This window comes from Alosa pseudoharengus, unplaced genomic scaffold, assembly GCF_046254945.1.
Source record: "Alosa pseudoharengus isolate Yale_2024_CS ecotype anadromous, Long Island Sound unplaced genomic scaffold, YU_APseudo_1.1 YU_APseudo_1.1_scf_5, whole genome shotgun sequence".
NCBI lineage: Eukaryota > Metazoa > Chordata > Actinopteri > Clupeiformes > Clupeidae > Alosa > Alosa pseudoharengus.
This window is the reverse complement of record NW_027468837.1, coordinates 13,727,232-13,749,497: the sequence shown is the minus strand read 5'-3', so window position 1 is coordinate 13,749,497 and position 22,266 is coordinate 13,727,232. Positions and strand designations below refer to the sequence as shown.

The 22,266-nt window shown below is 41.9% G+C and overlaps 2 protein-coding genes across 3 annotated transcripts; one reads left to right on the top strand and one right to left on the bottom strand.

The window, feature by feature from the left end:
- Positions 1 to 2,284: 2,284 nt before the first annotated feature.
- dnajc14 (DnaJ (Hsp40) homolog, subfamily C, member 14) lies at positions 2,285 to 9,659 on the bottom strand. Of its 2 annotated transcripts, XR_012982969.1 has the most exons (8): positions 9,397 to 9,659; positions 6,960 to 8,538; positions 6,367 to 6,473; positions 5,381 to 5,500; positions 4,057 to 4,217; positions 3,215 to 3,320; positions 2,355 to 2,874; positions 2,285 to 2,324 (listed from the first exon to the last, which is right to left on the bottom strand). XR_012982969.1 is itself a non-coding variant. In XM_076267880.1 (7 exons), the coding sequence occupies exons 2-7, from the start codon at positions 8,259 to 8,261 to the stop codon at positions 2,568 to 2,570; spliced, it is 2,103 nt and encodes a 700-aa protein (XP_076123995.1). In that variant the 5' UTR covers positions 8,262 to 8,538; positions 9,397 to 9,659; the 3' UTR covers positions 2,285 to 2,567. The 2 variants fall into 2 exon arrangements, 1 of the variants encoding a protein (XP_076123995.1); XM_076267880.1 differs by having other exon boundaries at positions 2,285 to 2,874.
- Positions 9,660 to 9,954: 295 nt separating this feature from the next.
- tbc1d20 (TBC1 domain family, member 20) lies at positions 9,955 to 17,907 on the top strand. Its single transcript, XM_076268993.1, has 9 exons — positions 9,955 to 10,075; positions 10,263 to 10,415; positions 11,455 to 11,640; positions 11,937 to 12,017; positions 12,599 to 12,785; positions 14,824 to 14,925; positions 15,357 to 15,498; positions 16,735 to 16,919; positions 17,427 to 17,907. Exons 2-9 carry the CDS (start codon positions 10,352 to 10,354, stop codon positions 17,698 to 17,700), a joined length of 1,221 nt encoding a protein of 406 aa, XP_076125108.1. The 5' UTR covers positions 9,955 to 10,075; positions 10,263 to 10,351; the 3' UTR covers positions 17,701 to 17,907.
- The last annotated feature ends 4,359 nt before the right edge of the window (positions 17,908 to 22,266 follow it).

Sequence of the window (22,266 nt, the reverse complement as noted above, 5' to 3'; positions counted from 1 at the left end):
ATTGTAATCCTAATGATTGTCAAAACAGATTTTTTGCGATGTATTTCTTTTTTGCATATAACATTACCTAAAAAAATCAGGTTTTCTGGGAGGTTCTCTCCTACACAAGCCTAACTCACTTCACCATCTAGACAAATAGTTACATTCTTCAGTCAACATGAGCATCCAAACCGCTTAGCATTGCAACTCCTGCAACTGGAAATAATCCATAATAATCATATTCAAAGGAAAATTAAATTGCAAACACCCTTTGACTTCAAAGCACAAATTAACATGTTTAACAAAACAAAACCATCTTCCTGCTCAAACAAGGCCCAACCACAACTGTTTAACAACTAATAACTCAACAATTAAGAGAAGAAACCATCAATCAACATGAGTTAAACAAACAAAAAAAAAAACTCTAAAGTGAGGCTCAATAAAAAGAAATCTGTTCAAGATCTGAGGATTAACCATTGCTTAATACTGAGGCTTTGCAGTAGGACCATCCATCTCTCTTGGTCTCTTTTCAGGCAATGCAAACAAGCGCAGAAGAGTTTGCCTTGTGTGGGCCGCGTGAGACGTGACTGTGATATTTGGTGATAAAGGAAGAGACGAAGGCAGTAATGCAGCGTAGCTTGGCTTGGAAATACCACTGAATGAATGACAAGAATGTTTTCTGGAGGATATTTATCCCATTTATCATACTGTCCACTCCTGCAATCAGGGAGCACTGTGTTGTTAACAAGACATTTTTTCTTATTAGATTACCACGGAAAACGTACTGTACTTGTAGTCATTCCTTGGACTAATAGTTAACCCAAGAGTTAGCTCTTAAAATGTAGAAGACTGGAAAGCTGGCGTGCTAGTGCTTGCAAAAAGAGGATTATTTTGAATATGGGGATGGAAAATGGGACCATAAGTTTTGCATGAGAACCATGAGACACGCCAGAAATTAAACCAAGCTCCACACAACAGGAAGCCACTCGACTCTCCATCAAAATGACTAATGCTGATCAGTGCACAACAACCAAATCCCCATCAAAGTGTTAAGTGCCACATCAGACTCTCACTGTACTGCTCTTAGTGATACCATCACTGTTGGCTGGAAACATCATATCTCCATTTTCACATAAATGGTGCAATGCATCATTTACTATCGAGACTCTTCTGTTGTTTGTAGATCACTATGGTGAAATTATTAGTCTAACATTTATTGGCTCTGTTACTCCTGACGCCACTTTGCCAGCCTTTGGAAATCTTTTTTTCCCTCCTGCCACAAAAAGACGCATTTAAAAACCAATATAGCTTTGTTGTCTGACAACACATCAGAATCTCGTCTGGCTCGTCTACCCTCTTCACTCATAAAGTGTGTCATGTCTGATATGATAAGTATGTAATACCTGGTTCACAGTGGTTCCACTGTATACCAGCTAAAATCATTTCTCAAAATATTATTTCTGCCAAAGCTTAACAACTGGGGGGTGATGGATGATAATATGGAACTGTGCTTGCAGAAATAAATAGAAAACTAAATCTAGACATAAAAACGATCAAAGCAAAAAAATATACATATTTTCTGGTTTAAGCAACACTTTCAAGAAAGTGACAGAAAAAAAGTAGTGCAAAACAATGACCAACAATGATCTTGACAGGTTACAAGCAAAGAGTGAATCTGATACTGTGTTAGAAATCTGTAATGTAAGGTAATGTTATTGTTCATCTGGAGATATGAGCCTTTCTTCCAACAGTGATGATACATTATTTAAAAAAATATAATATGGAACCATCAAGACAAGCTTTTATGACTAAACTTCTTTTTGTCCATAAGAAGCAGGCGCAGATTCTCAAGAATGGCTTTATGAGAAAGAGTAGGGGAGTCTTTAGGGCTATGAAAGATGCAAACCATCCTCAGGCCAATTCTACACTCTTCAGAATTCCATAAAGTTCTAAAGACCTTCCAAGAATTCACACATCTTCCCCCTGTCACCCAACCCAATAATGGTCTGGATCCACATCTACCATCCCTGAGGCTGCAGCAGCTAGCGTTCTTACTATACTAAAAAGTATATATATATATATATTTTTTTTAAATTAACCCAAAATATTACAAAATCAGCTTCATTATGAACTGTGAAATGGCAAACTACATGTGAGGAAAACCAATGGCGTTATCAAAATCAACCTTCATCTTTGCAACAGAAAAAAAATTTTTCTCACAGCAGTGATATATGTTTTGTGACTGAGAATAAAACCAAAACAAAGCACATCACTTCAGATTTGATAAAATTACACTTGAGCATCATCATCTTCATACCCACAACAGCCTCTTTATTTTCAACTGGCTTTTGATCCATCTCTGCATCACCATCAACGTCAACAACCCCAAAGCTCCACACATGCTTTGCAGAGTTCATCCTTTGACCCCAAACAGGGGGAGGTGGGATCGTTTGTGAGTGTGTATGTGTGTGTGTGCATGTTGGTAAGGTTGGTGGGGTTACCAGAAACACAAACCCAACCCCCGGACGCAAACAACATGGCCATTATCGGAAAGCGGTCCCCCCCGGTGGATTGTGAGTCTGGGCCCCTCAGCGCTGGAAGGGCTTGCGGACTTTCTTCCGGCGGCGCGGGTGTTTGCCCGCCTCGGTCCAGTGTTCGCTGGGCTCGGCTCGATGTGGCCCGTGGGGGAAGAAGCCGCTCTGGGGAGATGGTCCTGGAAATGGTCCACTAGCACCCATGCCTGGCCCAGCAGCAGGGTTTGGGGGTGGCGATCCGGTGGGGAAGAACCCGCCGTTGGCCGCCATGTCGCTGGGGGAACCCCCTCCCTGGAAGATGCGATTGAAGAGGTCCTGCAGGTCCGCAGGTGAGCTAGGGCCGGGGGGATGCTCTGAGGGTCTGTGAGACACAATGAACAAATCAGGACAACAGTGTTTGTTTTTTTTGCTTTACATTGTTTTGCTTTATCACAGTGCCTTCACATCACAGTGGCCTTTACAAAACAAATGTTCCATTTCCAAAGTATGTTTCACTTTTACTAGTGCTATGAGATGATTTATTTTATTCCATTTATTTAAATATTTTATATGCTGTGACCCTCCTGTGCTGTCTGAAATAAAGATTGAATGGAATTGAATTGAATCAAAATGATTTTGCGATGAACACAGACAATAACTTGTTGAACATTTCCCTGCAGTCTGTACTGGATGCACAGTATGTACAGGATGGGGATGGCTACCTCTGGCGGGCGGCGCTGCTGCTGTTGGTCTTGGAGCCAAAGGAGATGTGGTAGGGCACTCTGTGTGTGTCAGGGGAGATCCCTATGCGCTGGCAGCCTGCCCACTCTGGGGAGAGAAAGTAATCGGTCAGAGAACAAAACCAGAAGAAAACTACTGCTTTGGATAACCTGCAGGGTGTGACATGAACAAAATCTGAGAGGGGAATTTTGTTTTAGTTCTGGGGAGAAGATGGAAAAGACTGAGCAGATCAACTGAAGACAAAGTATTGTGGGAAGAGAGGCTGAACAATAGATGCAGTGATTGTAGTTATTATGCTGGCGCAGGCCTCTAACACTGTGAACACCCAAAACTCATTTAATGCTGGGTAAAGTGCAAAGTCTAAAAGCAAAGTTCTTGTGCATGAACTAACGGCATCATATGGCGGGAGATAGCTTTTAGCTGACCCACCACTGTTTATGCTTAGGATCTTTCTTGTGGTATTACATTTGCAAATAGATTTTGCATAGTTATTAAGCAAGCTTTAGACTATAGACGTTGCACTTTGCATATCATTCAAGTAGGGCCCCATATCTTTTTAACCTTTTAACCTAAATGCATAGTGTGTAGGCTTGATGAACATTGACTGCCATATTTAAAATGCTGCAAAAACATACATATGCATCTCTTAATAGAGTAAGGTCAGACATGTTATTTTTTTGTGTTGTATCAGGCATAAAAGTAAAGATACTACCCATGTGTACCACTAAAATTAGAGGACCCCATATACACTGTTCAAAAGCAAGATCAGTGAACAGAATACAGTGACTAGTAAGAGGCCATCTTGTGCCTTCAGACATCTTACCGGTGATATCGTACACCTTTCCATCCATGAAGGCAAAGTAGGTGATGCGTAGTCCCAGCATGCTGGACTCGGCCCACAGGTCTCCCTCCTCCGCACCGTGGCGCCGGTTACATTCAGCACAGAAGCGGGCCTCGGTGGGCTCCCGGTCCATCTCAAAGCGCCTGCACAGACCATGACAAAGACCGACAGGAAGAAATTAGACATGTGCACCTACAGTACAGCTTGTAGGGAGAGTGATGGAAGAAATGTTGATAGATGGAGGAGACCGACAAAGTAAACAGGGGTACTGCCATCACGGTGAACCATAATGGCACAAAATGGTACAGTCACTGTTTACAAAAGCATATTGTTCTTTTTTCTGAGAAAGAGATGAGGAGATAACTGGAATGTCAACATGTGCCTTCAGTAGACTTTATAACTTTGTAACAGTGACACAAGAACAAGAGGCCATTAGTAGTCAGGACTAAATGGGTTTCAGTCATTGATATCTGAGGCAAATTCAGAATTTTAAAAGGCTTCTTTGCAGCTTGTGCAAACACTCAGAGCTCAATTTTTTATGAGATACACAGAGAATGAGAGTACAATGAACACAGAACTGCATATGATAAAATGATCACTTGACAAGTGTTTTGCATGTCTACCGCTTAACTGACTGTAACAGCAGACACCATCTGGGCTTCTCCTCCCAGTAACTGTTCTAAATAATGGCTTTCTGTGTGCTTTGGGCTATCTGTAGCATAGTACCACACACTAAGTTCCGAAATGTAGCAATGTATCAACTCCACTGCTAGCATGCCTTAGATGCAAAGCCAAAGCAATGGATTTAATGCTCACTCAGAAGATGGAAGAGCTGTGTTCCAAAACAGAACCAAATCTACAGCCTCTGTACACTTATACAACATGTGCATGCTTCATAGCTCTACAAGATCTTCAATGGTAATATTTAGGTTTTTTCCCCTTTGAAGCACTTGTGCTTACATATAAATATTTCTCTCAATACTTCGTACTGTGACCCAAGTGTCAGTCCTTACTGAACTGCAGATATGCATTTTCAATGAAAATGTTCCCACTGTATTGTTAAATAACACTCCCTTACTATTCAGGCCTTTTAAGGTACAAAATGATTTCTGTTGTGCTGGTCGCTGGGCTCAGTGCAAATATTATTTTGCCACAGCATACCACGATCAAAGTTCAACAAGTTCAACCATTCTGAACTTTGTGCCACTGTTATGTTGTATTGGAGTTGGCAGTGTGGAAGGTCAGACAGTGGGCTTGCTGTGTGGAGTGTGTAGGGCTCCGTGCGGTCAGGGCGGTGTGGACGCACTTGTGTTTGCCTTCACACTTGGTGCACATCATGGTGTTCATGGCCTCTTTCAGGTCATCCTGCAGCTTGGTCAGGAACTCATTCATGGACTTGGAGAGCTCAGTGGCAGCCATTCGCTTCCTGTGATAAGAGAAAAGCCACAATTACCCAATTACAATTACATCAAGGGTATAGAGGGACGTGCATCGGGCATGCTAGAATCCACTGTTGAGACACATGGATGTGTCATGGGCATAGTTCAACAGAGGCCTTAAACAAGGAATAGTTGTGTGCCTAAAACAGCAACATATAACATCTGTTTTCAAATCTTAACTGACTCAGCCCATGACTGAATTCCAGCACAGTGCACTAGAACTTTAAGACCTGTGTCTCTTCATTGTTTTGTGTTTGTTGTGCTGTTGCTAAGTTTTGTTGCTCTGTTGTATATGTAGGCCAAGTTGTTGGGTATGATTGCTTTCATGTTGACATTGAGAGGGTTGGCTGCTGTAGGAAGTCCCCAAACAATTTCACAAAGGATTTGATATCATCTGAAATGCAAGTGTTACAGAGGCTACACCAGGCACATAACCGAAGCGCTCCGTTCAGGGAGCGTCTGCTTCAACTATTAGTTTCCACTATTATCAATTGAACAGGTTATACCAGATGTGATAGCAGCGTGTATGTTAGAAAAAAATTAGAGCAGTCTTCTAAAACTATTTTTACACTACGCGAACAGAGCGCTTCAGTTGCGGATCCGATGTAGCCCGGGCCTAAAGAAGACTAAATCTGTGACTAATAAAAGAAACAACATGCCTGCACCACTAAGATGACCAAATAAAGAGTGAAAAAGAGACAAGAGTGATCCTGATAAATGTTTAAAGGAATGGAGCCATAAAACACCCCATTTGTTCTTTTTCAATGTATGTATAAAGAAAGAACATTCCCTCTGTGGCACATTGGAGGCTCGGTATGCCGAGTAAAGAGACAAACTGAGCGGACGCACTCACAGCTCATATTCTCGTCTCGTCTCTGGGTTGCTGACGATGTCCCACGCTGCCCGAAGCACCTTGAAGGCCTCTCCTGCCCGCGGGTGCTTGTTCTTGTCTGGATGGACCTGAGCCAGGAAGTATTCGTTAACAGCATGTCTTTGCTCTACACTGCCCTGCTTACCTGCTCTGCTGATCAGATAAAATCTGATACAGAGACACACAGTTTGACATACTGAGAATGATGTAAATGACTCTATAGACTAAATATGCTATACATCAACATTTTAGAAGCTGCTCTTCACAACTTAAAATGCAGCAAAGGAGGAAAGACTTGATGGCTGCTTTTTGCATCTTTTCTCACCGGAGTTATTTAAATGGTATCCTTACAATGTTTTATTCTTTGTACAAGAACCTAGATAAACTATTATCAATAGTCTCATCTCTCAACAGTCTCAATAGTCAACAGTAATCATAGTCTCAGTTCAGTTTGTAGGGTCTTAATATTAATTCATTTCAAATAGTATATTATTTATAATGACAAGTTTCACAAATACACAAGGAGACTGAAGAACTGCAACTACACAACTACAGCTTTTTTTAGTTAAACCCACCTGTACAGCCAGCTGTCTATAGGCCCTTTTGAGCTCAGACTCTGTGGCATTTGCCTCCACCCCGAGCACAGCGAAGGGGTCCAGCTCCTCCTCTGGGATCTGAGCGAGAGACAGCAGCCTCTCCAGCTCCTGCCCCGGCTGGCCTCTCGCCTCACTGGGCGACTCTGGAGAGGACCCTGCCACCTGAGATCTCGTTCTCCGGAACAATCCGATACATCTCTCAAACAGGGCTGCGGCTTTCCTCCACACCCACGAGTTCTGCAGGGCTTCCCACCACTGCGGGGCTCGACCCCCACTGAGCCTTCCCAGAGAGCACTTGGCCCATCGTGTGGCAAGGATCACTATGGCACAGAAGAGTCTGAAACAGGAAGTGGAAGTCTGCCACACCTGACCGGTCATCTGGCTAGTCCATGCCACCAGTGCAGCGCCGGTGCACTGGGTCCAGGCGAGGGCCCGCCTGGCGTCCTGCTTCAGGCCGGGGACATCTGTGACCCGGTGCAGGAAGCGTGAACTAAAGTCATAAACGGCCAGACTCCCCGTTTCCACGGCCAGTCCACAGTGATGGGCCACGGACACGATGAGCTCCACCACCATGTGTATGCAGGACATGCACCAGGGGCTGATGGACTCTGACATGATGTCCTTGATGGCCATGATGAACTGCGAGCCGGTCTGCCTGCGAGGCCGACCCTGATGGTGGTGATGGTTCCTCCGCCGGGCCTGCTTGTGCCTCCCACCCCCAGAGGAGGAGAGGGACGGCTTATTGAGGGAAGAGGAGGGCGTCACAAAGGCTTGGTCACCTGCTGTGGAAGAGGATCCGCTGTTCCTGGACCGCGCTCTCTTTCCAGACCCTGAATTTCGGGAGCCAGACTCTCCGTTCATCCTAGGCTCCTTCCCTGCCTCTTTCCTCTGATGCTCGTCATCAGCATCCCCTTCCATCTCGCCAGTCTCATCTTTTTCAGAATCCTCCTCCCCTTCTTCATCCTTTAGCGGGGAGTCTCCTCCATCTCTTGGCTCACTGTTCTCCTCGGTGTCATCAGCATCATCCAGATGGACCTGCACCGGAGGAGCCTCAGTGACTGAGCTGTCCAATGGCTCAGTCTCTTTCCTCTCTACCTCCACCTCCTCAAACTCCTCTCCGGATCCCATTTCCTCACTGGGCAGGGACTCGGACAAGATGGAGCTAGCGAGTGCCTCCTTGGGCGCCAAGTCATTTCTCAACCTCGGGTCCCCTGACTCTCCTGCAGTGAACGCAGACGTAGGATGTAATGGCTTTTTATAATCGCCTGCGTTGTCATCCATCACGGTCAAAAGTCTTCCACCAGGTCTCTTATTTCTTTTTTTTAAATTACGAAACACTTCAGGGATCCACCATTACCACCAGTTCCCCTTCATCTATAGCAGACAATCAGGTCAAATAGACATCTTGGTTGAGGCCCATGGCACTGGCCTTAAACCTGTGCTCTCTGTCTGCAGTGAAAAGTGTACAGCTCTTCTTCTTAATCCTTGTCACTATTTCTAACATGGCAAAGTGTCACCTTCAAGCAGACTATTCTTCTGGCCTCATCTTATGGTTTACCTGCCATGAATAAAGATTACATTATAGATATTAGACATCTGAAATTTTATTGTTTACCTGATGTTAACCTTCACGGTTTAATCAGTCATCAGTCAAATTAATCATAATGATAAGCTGGTGAATAGTTTGGTTCATCACAAATAACGTATAATCGACTACTCAAACTGTAGCAGTGCCTAATCATCCAGAATTGTCCAAGACACATGCATCCATAATGTTGTATAATAGCAGAATGATGCCCTACACATAAAAGACACTATGCAGCCTATACCAGAACATTTAAATAAGAACAGCTATCATGACCAGTAGGGAAAAAACTCTAAGAAAAAGTATCCAACAACAGATAGGATGGAGCAAGTGAAGGTCCTGAACATAGCCTAGCTAATCTGTACAAACGAGTAGTCTAATTGCTCAGCTGCCAAGCCAACTGCAACATACAACATTTACACGCGGATGAAGTTCCTAAATTTTAATATACGAGATGTCAATTTAATTGAATGGGCCCTTGATTTATTCCGACATTTTGAGGAATGTTCGTATGGCTAGCTACTAGCCTTTTACAACAGAGAAGAGTTATTTTAATCGTGAGTTGCAAATTAAAATGCTCACGATTATGATGTCTGTTTTTGGACATTGTGGAGCAGCATTTCATTGCATGAAAGCGAAGAGGAACAAGCAAGCATACAATTAGCACGACAAAACTCGCACCGTGAACTTAGCTTGACGGCGGACTTGGCCAACGCGACAGGAGCAGACTATTCTTTCCAAAGAAACGCCATATACGCACAGACAACATTAAGTTTTGCGTAACAGAAATAGCAATGCGTGCTAAAGTGCACCCAACATCAGGCAACTCACTTTTTTCCTTATGTGGAGATGAGAAATGATACAATGTATCTTTCCCTTCCGCTTCTACTGGAGGTTCAGATATCCACCTCAACAGATGACATAAAATGTAGCCATTTCAGTAAGATCACATAACAATACGACGTAAACTACGGGTGAGGGGAGACTTGCGTTAGAATGACATGCAATGATATCCTTCTTACAAAAAAGATTTTTTAAAACGTATTTTATTCTAAGCTGTCGTGCCTGCCCTTGTTTTTTGTCACCAACGTCAAATAAGCAACTAGCATTCCCCAAAACTACTTCCGGGTAATGAAAAATGGTAAAACTATCACCTTAAAAGTCTTGAGCTATGTCTTAAAAGTCCTATCTCACAACCTCTGTACAAATTACACATCGAAATTAGTCGACCTATCTCAATGAATAAAACATTTATTTGGAAGACTTACTATAATAGTATATATTTGAGTTGGGGTAAAAGCAAGGCTGATTTTTGACCTAAAATGTTCATAGCTGATCACATATTCCCTAATAAAACTCAATGTCCCAGAATACAACGGTTTTATTTTTTACTTCTGCATCATCAGTCAGGGCAACTGAACAGAATTACAACCATCCACTATTATTTGAACCATGTAGGACAGATGTGGACATTTTGAATGCAGTTATAATTTTGTGGCACCAGGTTCTTGTAGGTATCATTTCAAGCCTCCAACCAACATAATTGGATTTATTCTGCATGAAGAATAGCTAGTTTCAATGACGTAGCTCGCTACCTAGCTAACATTAGCTCATGTAGGTAGGCACCTCCGATGTGGCCTATTATCATCATCTCATAGACAGACGATGATGCTAACACATTGTGTCTTCTAATCAAGGTTGCTGGTTCGAGATGGTCTGTTTCTAATGTCACTCAGTTCTGGAGGAAGTGAACGAAATATGCCAGACCAGCTGCAATGACGACAATATGAACTTGAAAAAATCCAGAAGTGTCGGCGCGTCCTCTCCCTTGAATGGAATAGATAAACAAGGTGGGGATGTTTTAACGCTAGCCCTAATAACGGTAAGGTTATGGTTTTGGCAAGCAAATAGTTCGGGTACTTAGGTTCTCCCAGTCCTATTTACAGTTATATTTGGAAAGTTACATTTGAAATAAGTTACGAACAAGCTAAGATCTCGCTAAACGGTCTGTGTAGCCCTCTCATGTAAATAGCTAACGCTGATTGTACGAAGCTGCTGCTGCTGTTGCCAACACAGTGTTTATTGTGTCTTAAGCAGCTTTTAATTTCTGTTGTGTACCAACATATTTGACAGTTGACTAGATAATGATATTATTAGAGAAGTGAACATTGCGTGGAAAGGGTGACAACATATATTCTCAAGCTACTGAAATATGAAAGTCGGATATGGACTTTTGACATGACATCAGTCCACAACTGGTTACATCTGATTAACCTCAATCAGTCAAATAATGGTCGGTCCCATATTTTTGTTGGGCCCCATTGCAAAGCTTGTAGCTTAATCTTGCCGTGTGTGTGGGTGGGTGTGTAAGTGTGAGTGACTGACTGACTCAAAGGATCAGGTCGTGAGTTCCTGCAGATTGCCAGAGCAACCAGAGCAAAGCAATGCTTTTTTAATTCTTGGATTTTACAATGCATGATTCACAGTCAAAATTGTATTCCTAATGGAATATAATGTTTTGTTGTTAATGTTGAATTCTATTATACAATACAGTGTGGGTATAGAATGTGTGTGTGTTTTAAAAAAAAATAGGAACAGCTGTAGACTACTTGAACTTTTCTCTCATTTCCCTAGTTGGAAAGCCAATTGCTAACACAGTGTGAAGGAATTGCTCCAGCAATTGTGGGATAAAGGTTAAGGATTAGCCACATTTCTGAAAGGCTGTTGTAACTTTTCTTTAGCAATCGACTGAGTCGCAAAAAGCAACCTGTGTAGCACCATTGGAGGATGACAGATGAGCCAGCACCACCTTCTTGGTGTTTGGCAAAGCTGATAATGACCACAGTGCTGCAGTGCTGTGAGTATAAACAATTGTGATGGTTTGGATAGATGCGGAGTCGAAGAGGAAGAAAAAGGTGGCCGAGATCACCCAGGCGTTGAGCGTGACGCCAGTGGACGTGGCAGCCCTGCGGCGGATGGCCATCAGTGAAGGGGGTCTGCTCACAGACGAGATCCGTTGCAAAGTATGGCCCTGGCTCCTCAATGTGCACCTGGAAAACATCCCAGAGCAACTCGGTTAGTCAGGCACTTTTTCACCACACCCTATCTGTGTGCTGTTATGGTCCTTTTGCATTAGTAGGTAGAATGCAATAGCAATGTTGATTTAGTGGCATTAGATCATAAGACCTGTTAATGGACTTGAATGACTGTGTTAAACTTTTAAATCATAGATTTGAACAGGGATGGATATAATTATTTGTTCCCAGTTGATATCTATTGTTTGTCCTGTGTTGTTAATAAATAAAAGAACACAATTCAACAAATTTGATTTTAAGTTTTCTCAGTGAGTTTACTGAATTGTCTGTCTACAGAGGAAGTAGACAGAGAGAATAACAAGGACTACAACCAGGTGTTGCTGGATGTCCAACGATCCCTTCGCCGATTTCCCCCAGGTCAGTGAGTTTCATGTGAGCACAGCACTCTCAGTGTCTTGACAATGTAAGCAGGGTGCTAGAGTGGGCATTACTATTGCATGTGTAAGCAGGGTGTTAGAATGGGCATTATTGTTGTCTTGGCATGCCAAGAATTTGAAGTCTTTGAAGTTTCTCTACTGAATCTCTAATTAATCCAAAAGTGTTTGACTTGGTTTTCAGTTCTTAATTGCAAAGTCGTTTTGTGTTCTGAATTCTTTTCTTAGTACCATGATTGCATTAATTACTGAAGCCTTTATAGCGAAACTTATTTTAGCTCATTATACCAACAAACACATTCCAGCTTCCACCGGTTGGTGAGAAAACTCTGTTTTGTGAAATCTGTTGCTTTACCACTCTGCTAAAGTATAATCTGTGTAAAATGTAGATGTTGTGCTTTGTATTTCATTGTTTATGTGATTGTGCGTGGTTATGGTTGTGTGTATGTGTGTGTGCGTGTGCGTGTGCATGTGCGTGCGCGTTCGTGTGTGTGTGTATTTTGTGATGCATTTGTGACCATTAAATTGAGGTTGTTCTAACATGACCCATGTTCACCGTAACAGGTATGCCTGATGAGCAGAGGGAAGGGCTTCAGGAGGAATTGATTAACATCATCCTGCGTGTGCTTCTAAAGAACCCACAGCTGCACTACTACCAAGGTTACCATGACATCGTCGTCACCTTCTTGTTGGTCCTGGAAGAGCGGCTGGCCACTGCCCTGGTGGAGAAGCTTTCCACACACCACCTCAGGTAGAGCTCCAGGCCAGTGGGTAGGGAAGAGGGTCAGGAGACAAACATTTTGCCATATTACATTTGCTCACTGGGAGAAAGAGAAATGGAATACATAAACCCCAGAGCATTAGGAAACCACATTCTACATTCTTTTTTTTGTAATTTCAATGGGGGTAGAATGAGGGTTAAGACTGTTATAACAAACAAGTAATATATAAATGGCACAGTACTTCTGTTCATCAGAAGTTAATGGTCTTTTTCCTTTGAGGGTTTATTGGTCAAAAGTCCTCTCTTCTAAAAAAGGCATACCCTACATTGTTCTTGTTGATATTGGGGTCATTCTGTGTCGAATCAAATAATGTAATAAAATAATGCACCGTCTCAGATTTAGTTCAAACCTTGTCTGTATCACGAATGGGTCCTAAAACCAAAGCCTTTATTGATACTTTATTGATCCCAGGGGAAATTAAAGATATTTCTGTACAAATCCTCCAAGTCTTTATATTTTTTCAGGCCTTGATATGTATTTGTACACCCTAAAAACACATTATCTGGGCATTCATATTTTGAAAAGTATTATTCATAACCAATCTAAACTTTGTAGGACAGAAGACATGTTCAGACAGACACGTTCTCTCTGAACCATTGAAAACGTGAAATTAATTGAAAAATTTAAACTTAACTAAAATGGTATGTTTGGGAAGGCTAGGAATTAATGTCCGATCATAACCTCCAAGATTTTTGAGAGTGTAAAGCGCTCTGCATGCGCCAACATGAGTGCACCAACAATTTCTGTCGCTTGCCCACGCACATCGGCGCCAAACTTATGAACTAACAAGCATCTGATAAACAATGGATTTCATGGAGTGGTGCAAAAATAGAACTGAATTGTAATCAACATGTTGATGCTGGCAGAATTTGATGCTGTAATAATATAAAATGTAATAAAATGTGGAAAGGGGCATGTACAACACTCATGTCCACACCTTGGTGTGGAGGCTGCAAAAATGTAATCAAGATTGAAAAAATTAATGAAAACATTAGAATATAATGAAAATAATTGAGACCTAAACATTATGTAAAAAGCACTTTGCACAAAATGTGAGATGGTGTGACAACCAATTTCCTTGATTCTGTCTGATTTGACACAGAATGACCCATTGGTAATTAGGTAGTCATGAAGTAGTTACTAATTAGGAGTATGGTCACTGTGGCGAAGGCAGAGAGCCATCACCCAACCAGCAGGTGTGGGGAATTACTTTCCCCAGAGGGCCATACTGACTTTGATAAAGTAAGCCACAGGCTACACATTACAATTGAATGAAACACAAAACCTGCACAAAATACATTGTGCTGTGTGCTGGATGTGAACTGACAGGAAGGTAGCCTATACAGGGTACTATACCTGCACTCTGACTGCATTGCCAAACAAGCAGGCTTGTTGGTATGGCAATCCAAGCGCATTCTCATCTGTAGTCACGACACTCTGTCACATTGCCCTGTCTATTTGGAAGCACAGTCATGTACTTCACACACACACAGGCATCCCTCACGCATCCCTCAGCCGTACGTCTCCCATTCCAGTGTCCCACATACTAGTGCTTCCCCCATCTGGGGTCCCTCACACAGGGGTTAATCCAACCTTAGGGTCTCATACAACTTACACACTGATCTCACATAACGAGGGCCTCCCACCTCAGACACCATATGTACCAAAGAGAGCGTAGTCACCCCAACAGCCTCAGAGCTGGGTCTACGGGGTCCCAAGCCTGAACCATGACTGTAACGTACAAGGGCCTGACTCGTAGTTATTGCAGTGAAAGTATTGACTGACGTTGCATGCTGTTGAAATGGTGATGTCTCAGGTACTTTGTTTTCTTAACACTACTGTAAGTAAATGAATCTCTTTAGTTGTGTTAGATCTATATGCATTTAGTTTGTGTTTTCCATGTTTTTGGCAGCTGGAGAGCACTGAGGTGGAACAGTTAATCTACCCAGTACCACAAACAGCAGAACAACAGACTGATTAATTCATCTTTATTATTTACTCACACAGGGATTTTATGGACCCCACCATGGATAACACTAAACACATACTGAACTACCTGATGCCAATAATAGACAGAGTCAATCCTGAGGTGCACGACTTCATGGAACAGTAAGTGCATTTAGTCCAGTCTATTGATTTGAATGATGTTAAATCTGCCTCATAAGTGGAACATGATGTTGGAGCAGAAATAGCCCTTGGATTTAAAATGCAGAGGCTGCAAAACGCTTTGGTCTTGATGACTGTGCTTTGTGTGTAATGTGTCGAAACTGTGAAGAATCAGAGTGAATGATTGGTATTGGGGGCAGCACACTGCAGTTTACCAATTTTGTGCCACATGATGTCTGAACGAAGTTAGCCATCCTTACGTAATGACCCAGGGGTTTGTTGTCTAATCACATTTCCCCCTGCTGAGCATGTTTAATAGAGAATGTTGTGTCTGACCACTATTGGGTACTAAGTTTGGTGTTCTCTCTCTGTCTCTGTGTGTGTGTGTGTGTGTGTGTGTGTGTGTATGTGCGCGTCTTCCTGTTTCTCTCTAGGGCGGAGGTGGGCACCATATTTGCCCTGAGCTGGCTCATCACCTGGTTTGGTCATGTCTTGTCTGACTTCCGCCATGTTGTGCGGTTGTACGACTTCTTCTTGGCCTGCCACCCTTTAATGCCAATATATTTTGCTGCTGTGGTAAGTGCAGTTTGCTGTAATGTCATTTAGAGGTCCAGCTAAACCCTAACCTGACTCTCGCCAGATGAATTTCGTTCCGCCTTGCTCCACTCATCCATCTGGGATGGATCCATTGGAGTGGTGCTTCAGAATGCTGGGCCTTATCAAAAATCCTTGCATATGATTGGATAAGCCACTTGTCAGTCATCTATTGACGTGCTACTTCAACCACTCACATCGAAGCCAACCCGTGACGCTGACAACAGTCTAACAGTCGCTTCTACGATACGTCACATTTATGAAACTCCCGCCCTGCGTCCTGATTGGCTCTACCATAAAATCTGGGGCCGAAATCACTCTCAACGGAAGAGGTCCCAGATGGATGTGAGTGGAGCTAGGCGGAGCTAGCCGGAACGAAATTCACCTGGCGAGAGTAAGGTTAGCTAAACCCCCCTTGGATCCTTTGATTCACAAGATTCATATTGTCTTGTTTTGATCTAAAATAGTTAAGACATAGATGCTATTTTAAGACATTTGCCTTAAACTCAGGATGGGACCACATTAGCATTATCTTAAGATTTTTCTTAAGTATTTGACAGGTCACGCAACTGCCGTGTCACTGATAGGATGACCTTTTGCTCCGTCATATGGGTGGGAGCATTACTAAGGCAGATTGAGACCCAGTGGTCAGCTGACCAATGTCTTAACAGGGATCAGAACTGGTGGGATTTACTTAACAAGAATCAGGACGGTGGCGACTGATGGCCAGCTGTCCATCACTGCCCCTGACCCCTGTAACCTGTCCAACAGTCCAACAACAGCACGCTGGGTCAGTCAACACACTCGTTGTTTAGACCAGTTGTTACTCCTGGTGACAGCACTGGTCATTCTCAAGAGTACACTGGGACAGTGAATGCAAGTTGATTGTTTTGTCAGTTAGTGCCCTTCTTTGCATTACTGATTTCTATAATTTCAACCTTCACCATTTCTGTTTTCAACATATATAATATAGAATTTGATTAGGAGATCATGTAACATTTTATGTGTATAAGCCCCCTTGGAAGGATGCAACACAGATCCACCCCTCCTCCTTCTCCACCTGATTAGACATCTACTACCCAGCGTGCTGCTGTTTGACAGTTGGACAGGTTACATGGATAATCTGAAATAAGTTGTTCTCGTAAGAGTTCTTTTTTTTATTTCCATTTCCGGTTCTGTTGATGAACAGCGTTCCCTCTCTCCTTGTGTGCCCTGTAGATTGTGCTGTACCGTGAGGAGGAGGTTCTGGACTGTGAGTGCGACATGGCGTCTCTGCACCACCTGCTGTCCCAGATCCCTCAGGATCTGCCCTACGAGATCCTCATCAGCCGCGCCGGAGACCTCTTTGTCCAATTCCCGCCGTCTGAGCTGGCCCGCGAGGCCACCCAGCAGCAGAGCCAACAGTGAGCGCCCCCCCCCCCCCCCGCACACACCTTAACCTCCGTCTCCACAGACCACACAGAGCACCTGATTAAGCCCACCACACACTGGCGCCAATATGGAAGCAGAACACTCCGCTACCGATGTTTGATTTCTCTTCCATTGTTTCCTATTTTTACTATCTCACACACTAGCGCTTATATTAAGCTGCCGTGCCGTTTCGCTGCCGTGACAGAGTTACAATTCAGTTCTATTTTTGGCCACTCTACCTCCTAATTATGAGAGATTTTCTAAAAATGTTATTTGAAATAGGTTCTACGAGCCAAACGTATACCAAGTAAGTTCCTGTAGTGGAAAATGCAAAAGTTCCTGACTTTCCTTAAATATCTTGTTTACTCCATTGACTGGTGTCACTTTTATCTACAGTTGACTAATACAGTACATACTGTACAATACTGTACTGTACACTGTACAACACCACACGCTTTTTATCTAAACACTCTGCTGTGGTTTTATCTCCCTCTCTTCAGGACGGCGTCCTCCACCTTTAAGGACTTTGAGCTGGCGTCCACTCAGCAGCGTCCGGACTCCGTGTTGAGGCGACGGCGGCGGGAGCAGCAGCAGCAGAGTCCGCCCGCTATGGACGCCAAGCAGGGAGCGCTGGTGGCCGTGCGGCCCTCGGCCCGTCGCTTCGTCCGGCTCGCGGTCATGGGCCTCACGGTGGCTCTCGGCGCCGCTGCCCTGGCTGTGGTGAACTCTGCCCTGGAGTGGGCCCCTAAGCTAGACTTACAGTTCTTTCCCTGAAAGAAGGCAAAAAGAACAGACAGAACAGAGTGGATGGATCGATTGTTTAGAGGATGGATGGATAGATGGATGAATGAAGAAAAAATGAAAGGAGGGAACAGTTCATAGAGGTTCCACAGCACCACCTGAAACCAAGAACGATGAGTGGATGGATTGATTGTGTGAAGGATGGGTACATGGACGGATGGAAGGATGGATGGATGGATGGGAGGAGTGAGCAGCCCATAGAAGTTCCACAGCACCATTTTTGCCTGCCCTTATGTTATAAAAGACTATCATGGATTAATTTGAAGAGTATGAAAGACAAAAAAAATTAACCACATTTCGTCTTTTTATTTATATATTTGTAAATATATACAGCAAGTATAGACATGATTAATATCATGCTTACAGAGATTAAAGATGTGTGCGCTTTCTGTTTTTGTTTTGTTTTGGTATTATTTACAGTGTCATTTAAAACACCGTGGTCATTTCTACAGCTCAGAAGTTGAGGGTAAAGACTAAAATAGTTGGTGACATGAGAGTTGGTCACATGAGAGATGGGAAAAGATAATGAGGTAAAACTTGAGGGCTAGGGTCTAGCTGAAAAGGTAACTATAATGTCTTATGGGATTGTTAAAAGACCTAGTTTGTCATATGGTTCAGTAATTGGGTCATCTCCTGATCTCAAAAATCATCATTCTTTAGTTATAAGTCTATATCATCAAAAATATGTTGAAGTCAAGAATCCCCATTTCACTATACAAATAACACTATTCTGAGACCAAAAACATGTCTGAGAACATTTTTTCCTGTTTAAATGCCATCCTTTTTAAGTAACTTACTTTTATATATTTTGTACAGGTTAACCCCTGTAATGGATAATAGATAAATATGTATGTATAGGAATGATAATTAATGCTGAGCCTTGTTTATGTTCTGTTAAGATAAAACCAATGAATATAGGATTCGTCTGTATCAAGCTGTTTGTAGGTAAATACAGGGTAGTTTGGTTAAATGCTTTTTTTTGGCACACCATTTTCTTTCTCAGACATTTGTAACAAACCTTGGTCTTAGTAGAACACAGTTGAACACTTTACGGTGTTCTGGTGTTTCAAATACACACTCCTCACAGAAGTGACTTGATGTAATAGGTCTTCGAACAAGCTAGCCTGTTTTGAGTTATTGGAACTTTGGAGTTTTTGACTATTTTGTTGGTTTATTTGCACTAAAACACGCCTCATGCTTCGCTCATTGCACTATGTGGCTTGCAGAGGAGTGGTACCTCTCATATTAACCACTGTCATAGTTTAATCCTTAATATATGGACAATAAAGTTGATATAAAATGAAAACAAGCAAAGTATATATATTTGGATGTCTATAATGTTATTTCTGTAAATGGGTTTATTGTACTTTACTGGTGCTGTGCTGGTTGTAATGTATGAAATCTCATAAAATTACTCAAGGGCTGAAATGGAGGATAACGAGTTTATAGCTGATATCAGTTAAGTTCACTATAGTGGTCTCTCTAGTGCTTAACCATTTAAATATTTTAAGTCAAGTTCTTGGACATTTTTGGGAAATGTTCTGATGCCAACAAATCTGAAAGTCAAGGCATTTCACAATAACAACATCAGCACATCAGAAAAAAAATATCTTCTTTAATTTAACAAAGTGCAAACAGCTGTCCAATGAGAATAAGTTATACAATAAAGGGACAGTATACATTAGGTCACCTTTAGTATTTGGTTGTATGTTTTGTTGTTGCATGAAACAAATGCTGTATTCACTTCAAACTAATTAAGGTAATGGAATGATTATAAGAAGCCTAGCTAAATTCTAACTTTACTGCCATTCAGAGGTCATTTCCAGGTTCTGTGGCCCTTAGTATGAAAATAAATACCAAGAAAACCTTAGATGATCAGGATCTGTTTTCTTTCCTTCACTTGAGTCTGGATGTTTGTGATATGCAATTGCTGCCACACTGAAACGCTAAAATATACTTGTACCATTTGTATGCACTTTCATTACTGTGAATAGCAAAATGTATTGGGGTATACTTTGATGCATTTTCCCCTGATTGTTCAGTTTCAGTTTTTTGTTCACTGCTTTGTTCACTGCTTAAGAGCCTGGTGGTTTACACTCTATCAGAAATGCATCACTCTCATGATGCATTTTAAGAATACCTTTAAAACTTCTTTCTCCTCTTGGGAAAAAGAAGAGTTCTCTTAAAGTAACATATTGTAAGAATTCCCTTTTTTGTCAGTTTTCGATATACTGGGCACCCATTTAGTGCTAAGGGGGTACTCAGTTACGAACAACCAACGAAATCACGAAAAGGTCAAAAGGCCACGAAGCTGAAGTTGGCCGCACATTCAGAATGCGGTGTAGTTAAGTTTCGATTCCACCTTAAATATTACAATTTTCTACCGACAGGGGGCAGCGCTGACTGCAAATACGCGATGACACTGGCATTTGCCTAGTAGCAGACGAACATAGGCTACTCCTCACAGACGAATAAAAGCCTTTTTTCTGGTGACTCCATTGTCGACCAATCTTTAAGTAAATGATACAACATGCTTTCTGTCAAATAAATCGGTTCATATTGCACTTGTTTTGGGGGGGCTTTTCTGTTCTTTCTTTACATGAGCTATATTTCATATTTTACAATTTATGCACTAGATTTCATACCCATTGCTCACACATGATTTGCCGTGAGATATTACACCACATCCCGATACTACCGTCTCACAGCGTTCATATGACACCCAGCATGCCAAATTTCGTCGTGGAAAATGCCCATTTTTTTACATTTAAATGACTATATTTCATATTCCACAGTATATGCACTAGATATGATACCTATGGTCCATACATCATTTGCCGTGAAATATTACACCACATCCCGAAACTACAGTCTCTGTGCTTTCATTTGACACCATGCATGGCCAATTTCGTCATGGAAAATGGCCATATTTCATAGATTTAATTTACATGAGCTATATTTCATATTCCACAATTGATGCACTAGATTTGATACCTATAGCCCATACATCATTTGCCGTGAAATATTACACCACATCCCGAAACTACAGTCTCTGAGCTTTCATTTGACACCATGCGTGGCCAATTTCGTCGTGGAAATTCACCCTTTTATTACAATTGAAATTACATGAGCTGTTTTTCATATTCCACAAATGTATGCACTAGATTTGATGCCTATTGCCCAAACATCATTTGCCGTAAAATATTACACCACATCCCGATACTACCATCTCACATCGTTCCTATGACACCCTGCATGCCAAATTTCGTCGTGGAAAATGGCCATTTTCCTTACATTTAAGTTACATGAGCTATATTTCATATTTGACAAATTATGCACTAGATTTGATGCCTATTGCCCACACATCATTTGCCGTGAAATATTACACCCTATCCCGATACTACCGTCTCACAGCGTTCCTATGACACCCTGCATGCCAAATTCCATCGTGGAAAATGACCCTTTTTCATAGATTTAATTTACATGAGCTATATTTCATATTTGACAAATTATGCACTAGATTTGATGCCTATTGCCCACACATCATTTGCCGTGAAATATTACACCACATCCCGAAACTACAGTCTCTGAGCTTTCATATGACACCTTGCATGCCAAATTCCATCGTGGAAAATGGCCATTTTCCTTACATTTAAGTTAAATGAGCTATATTTCATATTTTACAATTTATGCACTAGATTTGATACCTATTGCCCACACATCATTTGCCGTGAAATATTACACCACATCCCGAAACTACAGTCTCTGAGCTTTCATTTGACACCATGCATGGCCAATTTCGTCGTGGAAATTCACCCTTTTATTACAATTGAAATTACATGAGCTGTTTTTCATATTCCACAAATGTATGCACTAGATATGATGCCTATTGCCCAAACATCATTTGCCGTAAAATATTACACCACATCCCGATACTACCATCTCACAGCGTTCCTATGACACCCTGCATGCCAAATTTCGTCGTGGAAAATGGCCATTTTCCTTACATTTAAGTTACATGAGCTATATTTCATATTTGACAAATTATGCACTAGATTTGATGCCTATTGCCCACACATCATTTGCCGTGAAATATTACACCCTATCCCGATACTACCGTCTCACAGCGTTCCTATGACACCCTGCATGGCAAATTCCATCATGGAAAATGACCCTTTTTCATAGATTTAATTTACATGAGCTATATTTCATATTTGACAAATTATGCACTAGATTTGATACCTATGGCCCAAACATAATTTGCCGTGAAATATTACATCACATCCCGATACTGCAGTCTCTGAGCTTTTATATGACACCATGCATGGCCAATTTCGTTGTGGAAAATGGACATATTTCATAGATTTAATTTACATGAGCTATATTTCATATTTTACCATACTTAATACCTATTGCCCACACATCATTTGCCCTGAAATATTACACCTCATCCCGATACAGTCTTTGAGCTTTCATATGACACCCTGCATGCCAAATTCTATCGTGGAAAATGGCCATTTTTCATACATGTAATTTATA